The 6,000-nt window shown below is 48.3% G+C and overlaps 1 protein-coding gene across 5 annotated transcripts in view; it reads left to right on the forward strand.

Annotated features, from left to right (window-relative positions):
- The window catches only part of LOC105917063 (uncharacterized protein C18orf63), a 25,122-nt gene extending 19,465 nt beyond the window's left edge, over positions 1-5,657 (forward strand). For all 5 annotated transcript variants that reach the window (XM_036125092.1, XM_036125093.1, XM_036125091.1 and 2 more), the window contains exons 12-14: positions 1,526-2,251; positions 2,390-2,476; positions 4,632-5,657. In XM_036125092.1, coding sequence (XP_035980985.1) covers positions 1,526-2,251; positions 2,390-2,476; positions 4,632-4,754 — 936 coding nt within the window. In that variant the 3' untranslated portion in view covers positions 4,755-5,657. The remainder of the gene's footprint in view (positions 1-1,525; positions 2,252-2,389; positions 2,477-4,631) is intronic.
- The last annotated feature ends 343 nt before the right edge of the window (positions 5,658-6,000 follow it).

Consider the following 6,000-nt stretch of genomic DNA (forward strand, 5'->3'; position numbering starts at 1 on the left):
AACTCAATACCATGTTGAGGGTCTTTACAATTCATATCACGACATGAGATTGCTCCCTTTGGTAAATATATATTGCTGAACATATCATTAGTTCGATAGCAATAATCTGATAGATCTTTTTCAGTCAAGTTATCCCATGCTATTTTTCCTGTACTTATATTATAGTCTACAGGCAAAACAGAAGGTATGCAATTCATGTTTACACATAAGGAGAATGGTATATGGTCAGTAGTGGCGAGGTCATAATTGACACAAATTCCCAGAATGGAATCATGAGCATCAGCTGAACAGATACAATGATCTAACCAGGAAGTTGTATGCCATGATTCACTAATATAGGTGTAACTGTTGCTAGGCAAAAGTGCCTTACTAGAAAGAATTAAGGCATTACTGTGACAGAATTGCATTAAATGCGAAGCAAATGTAGAATGTTTATCTGTAACATCTGCATTTAAGTCCCCCACAATAAAAAAACAAGTAGATTGATTATCTTGCATAAAAGACATAATAAAAGCCAATCTATTAAGAAATTCGTCTTCGTTTTGAGGACATTCATAAGGTGTGTATATGTTTAAAACAATAAAAAGTTTGTCTCCACAAGTAAATTTTAGCCCTATGGCCCAATCCACACCCAGTCTAATCACCTCAACCAGTTGATCATATTTTTTGTGCCATAATATTGCAACACCACCGGCTATCCTTCCCCGAATTATTCTGGTGCTAAGGTCGGTAGTGGATTCACCAGCGCCGTAAAATTCTTTGTGTATGCAATTCAACTTCTCCAGGTCCTGTTTAGCTAAGAATGTCTCCTGCACACACAGTATATCACAAGTCTCCAGTAATTTGTCCACCACAAGGCGACGCGCTCTGTCTGTTTCACTGTGTCCAACACGCAGACCTCGCGCATTATATGACACAATATTAATACCAGTCATTTATTTATCGGGATCTGCGTGGCCGTTGCTCATCTGCGGTGTTACAGATGCAGGTACGTTTTCTTGCTGCAGTCTACCAGTCTCTGACATATGAGCCAAACGGATGCTGTCGTTTTTTGGTCTGCGCGCCTCAAAGTAGCGACGCACATACACACCCAATGGCCAGAGTTTAGGATCGTATATTTCAGCAACTTCCGAGCACTCTGCAGTTATATGAAACGAGCTAAATCGGTTACGCATCGAATCTATCTAGAATCTAGAATAGTCACAGTTTGCAGAATTATTTCACTCCTGGAGTAATAGGGCCAGGTTAGATTATTTTAAATACTTTTATTCTTTACGAGAATAAATTCAGGAGAATGAAGCTAAAGGGATACAAAAATAAACTTGTAATACTACGAAAATAAAAATATTACGAATACAAAGTATATTCAGAGATTAAAGTCCCTCTGATACTGTTTAAGTGACTGAGTAACTGCAGATTTGCCACATTTAAGATGGCGGACGCTCTGACGCATCGCAGCATAGGCAGACTCCGCCCACCGAGGCGTCTACGTTTATATGATGTCACGGCTCCTCTCCCCAATCAGGTGCTGAGTCCAGACCAGGTCAACCTGACCGTCAGCCTCTCCCAGCCTCCCAGCACCTCCTCCAGGCTGCAGCCGCCCTGGGTCCCCCTCTCCCAGCAGGAAGTCCAGACCCATCGTCCTCGACCCGGTTCCTCCTTCTGTCAGAACCTCCGCCCAGCTTCATCCCTCTCAGAACCGCCCAGGCTGGTGCCCATCTTCAGAACCAGAGAGCCGTCCCGCCTCATCAACGTCGCTCTGCTGCGAGCCCAGAGGCAGCCGAGCGGAACCGGGCCGAAGAGGCACAGAATCGCCCTGCCGGTACCGGTCGGGTCCAAATCCACCGTCACCGCAGCCTCTCTGGCGTCTCTCTCCGCCTCCTCCCTCCCTCTTCCTCCTCCCAGAGTCCCTCGCTTTGGAAATCGTCCTAAGAACCCGAGCGGCGCCGCCTCTCGGCCGTCGGGTCAGCCCAGGGTGAACCGGATCTCCAGCCTCAGCCCGGTGTCGAGGCGGATCCCCGCGCTCATCGTCCCGCCCAAACCCAGAACCAAGTCCAGCAGGACGTCTGAGCGGGTCGGCCCTGAAGACGCCTCTGAGACCCAGAAGACGACGGCTGGTTCTGGACGGATCCGACCCAAGTCCATCATGAAAACCAACAGCACCGGCGGCCCTGAAGGCAACACGGAACCAGAAATGGACCCACCACCCACCGCCTCTGAGGGCATCTCTGCCTCCATCAGCAAGAAGAAGGTGAGTCCACGGAGTCTGGGCCCGCTGGTTCTGGTTGGGCCGTTAGAACCTCAGCAGCTGGTTCTGAAGTCTAGAGCTAATCCTGGTTCTGTAAAAAATGCCTGAACACCTTCTGGTTTCCCTTCTGGTCCCGTTCAGAAGGTCGTCTTTGAGCTGAAGGAGGAGAAGCCCAGGAAGTCCAAGGCTTCAGTAGAAGACGTGCAGAAACTGGCCCGAAGCAACCAGGTGAGCAGAACCCGGCTCCTTCTGGATATGCACCTTTAAATAAACAAATAACGTGGCAATGCACCTTTAAATAAACAAATAGTGTGGCTATGCATCTTTAAATAAACAAAAAACGTGGCTATGCACCTTTAAATAAACAAAAAACGTGGCTATGCACCTTTAAATAAACAAAAAACGTAGCTATGCACCTTTAAATAAACAAAAAAATGTGGCTATGCACCTTTAAATAAACAAATGACGTAACTATGAACCTTTAAATAAACAAATAACGTAACTATACACCTTTAAAACAAACAAAAAATGTGGCTATGCACCTCTAAATAAACAAAAAAACGTCGCTATACACCTTTAAAACAAACAAAAACGTGGCTATGCACCTTTAAATAAACAAAAACGTGGCTACGCATCTTTAAATAAACAAAAACGTGGCTACGCATCTTTAAAACAAACAAAAAACATGGCTATGCACCTTTAAATAAACAAAAAACATGGCTACGGATGTTTAAAGTCGCAGCAGACTGTGACCCACTGTGTGATTTCCTGTTCCCATGCTGTTGCAACATGTTCTGACCTGAACCCAACTGAGCAGAGGCCGGACCATCGTGGTTCCTGTTCCTGTACTCCTGGTTCTGTTGTATGTTCGGCCCATTTATCCCAGTGTGCAGGAAAAACTGTTGCTTTCTACATTTTACTGCATTTGTTGTTCTGAATCTTTACAAACGGGAGCGTTCCTCCAGGTCTAGCTCCAGGTCCAGGCGGTAGAACCGGGCCTGTACCGGCGCCGTACGGCGGTTCTCCCCATCAGTCTGATGGATGAGAGGCCGTTAGCGTAATGGAGAGCGAACACGGAGCCCCGCCCCCCTCTGAACACGCGTTAGAGTGATGGACGATCCGGCGCCGGCCGCGGCGGCTCGCTGTGGGCCGAGCAGATTAACAACAACATTCATCAGTTTTACGGCTCGGACCTGCGAGGGTTCCTCTGTGACGTTCCCCCACAGCTCCGCTGGTAAATCAGCGTTTATGGGAGCGACGCCGGAGATTTAAGGCTAAACCCGTAGAACCGTAGAACCGTCCTGACGGGTCCTCTCCTGCGTTCCAGTGGTCCAGAACTCGTAGAACCGTAGAACCGTCCTGACGCGTCCTCTCCTTCTGTCCAGTGGTCCAGAACCCGTAGAACCGTAGAACCCGTAGAACCGTAGAACCGCCCTGACGTGTCCTCTCCTGCGTTCCAGTGGTCCAGAACCAGTAGAACCCGTAGAACCGTAGAACGTTCTGACGCGTCCTCTCCTGCCTCCAGTGGTCCAGAACCCGTAGAACCCGTAGAACCGTAGAACCGTGCTGACATGTCCTCTCCTGCCTCCAGTGGTCCAGAACCGTAGAACCCGTAGAACCGTAGAACGTTCTGACGTGTCCTCTCCTGCGTTCCAGTGGTCCAGAACCCGTAGAACCTATAGAACCGTAGAACCTGTAGAACCGTGCCGACGTGTCCTCTCCTGCCTCCAGTGGTCCAGAACCCGTAGAACCGTAGAACCCGTAGAACCTGTAGAACCGTTCTGACGTGTCCCCTCCTTCTGTCCAGTGGTCCAGAACCCGTAGAACCGTAGAACCGTGCTGACATGTCCTCTCCTGCGTTCCAGTGGTCCAGAACCGTAGAACCTGTAGAACCGTAGAACCGTGCTGACATGTCCTCTCCTGCGTTCCAGTGGTCCAGAACCGTAGAACCTGTAGAACCGTAGAACCGTCCTGACGTGTCCTCTCCTGCGTTCCAGTGGTCCAGAACCGTAGAACCTGTAGAACCGTAGAACCGTCCTGACGTGTCCTCTCCTGCGTTCCAGTGGTCCAGAACCGTAGAACCTGTAGAACCGTAGAACCGTCCTGACGTGTCCTCTCCTGCGTTCCAGTGGTCCAGAACCGTAGAACCCGTAGAACCGTAGAACCGTCCTGACGTGTCCTCTCCTGCGTTCCAGTGGTCCAGAACCGTAGAACCTGTAGAACCGTAGAACCGTCCTGACGTGTCCTCTCCTGCGTTCCAGTGGTCCAGAACCGTAGAACCCGTAGAACCGTAGAACCGTGCTGACGTGTCCTCTCCTGCGTTCCAGTGGTCCAGAACTCGTAGAACCGTAGAACGTTCTGACGCGTCCTCTCCTGCCTCCAGTGGTCCAGGCTGAGCTGCGGGACGATGCTGCTGTGGCTCAAGCAGAGAGGAGTCCCGGTCGGCGCCGCGGCCCGGAAGGAGGAGCTGATGGTGAAGGTGATGAGCTGCCTGGCCGAGGCCTGAGGCTCACGGAACCAGAACCGGACCGTCCGACTGGACCGAGCCGTTCACGCAGCAGCCGCTCAGAACCTCCAGCGGGTCCAGAGAGACGTTCTCCTCCCAGTCTGACCCGGTTCAGACGGTTTGTCCTTGTTGGGTCAGTTTGAAATGTTCAGGTTTGAGATTCTAGAGGAGAAAGTTTAGTTGTTCCTGCCTGAAAACTCACAAGTTTATAATTTTCAGACCATAAAAATACATTTAGTTGTTAAAAAACAACTTTTGTTCTTTGGAAGCTGCTCAAAACTTGTTTTTTCACACGTTACTTTAGATCCAAACTATTTCAGCAGAACCTGAAGCTCAGTTCAGCAGAACTTTCTGAAACTTTGAGGAAACATTAATGGAGCTAAACGATATAAAACCTGCAGGCTTCTCAAGGTTGATTTAACGGGTTGTTTAACAGAACCTAACAGAACCTGTGGGTGAGTAACGGGTCCAGATTAACACAGACCTTTAAAAGGTTCCTGTAAGCTTCAGGAAGTCTTTTATAAAACCTGGAAAGGTAAAAAATTTAACCTGTAACATCCAGGAAGTTAACTTCTGAGTTTTAGAAAGTTCTAGAAAGCCCAGTTCTGGTTCTGGGGAAGGAAATGTTCTGTAATAAACGTATTTATTGCATATTTAAACTGCTCCAGACTGTCCAGCGATATTTATTTATTTAAGTTTATTTATCAGAATAAGTTGCTGCTCTGTTTTCTGGCTGATTTTATTTAATTTTTGTAGGATTTCTGCAGATTAAAGGTGCCTAAAGGCCTAAAGAAGGCGGCGTGTTGTAGATTTAAGACGTTCACACGGAGACCGGAGCTTCTCTCTGGTTCTGGACGTTTAGTTTCAGTAACAATGTTAGAAAAATAAAGTTCCTTCCTCTGATTTTGTCCCAGCTTTGTCTCCATCAGATGGTTTTAAAGCTCCGCTCTGCAGGATTCTAACCGTACTATTATTATTAAAGCCGTGTTTCAGTGGACAGGTCCGTCCGGTCCTGGGAACCGCGCAGAACCGGACTGGAACCTCCTTAAAAACACAAACAGAGGCAGGATGAAGAGTGATGGGGGGAATATTTGTTCTGTAAACAGTGATCCGGTTCCATCCTCGGCTGACGGGTCTGATCTCTGGTCTCCAGGCAGAGACGCTGGTTCTGACCAGAATAATGCAGAACAGAACTTTTAATCCTGGATGTTTGTTAAAACGACGTTTTTAGACCGACGCCTGCGGT

The sequence above is a fragment of the Fundulus heteroclitus genome, chromosome 21 (assembly GCF_011125445.2).
Source record: "Fundulus heteroclitus isolate FHET01 chromosome 21, MU-UCD_Fhet_4.1, whole genome shotgun sequence".
In the NCBI taxonomy this organism is placed as follows: Eukaryota; Metazoa; Chordata; class Actinopteri; order Cyprinodontiformes; family Fundulidae; genus Fundulus; species Fundulus heteroclitus.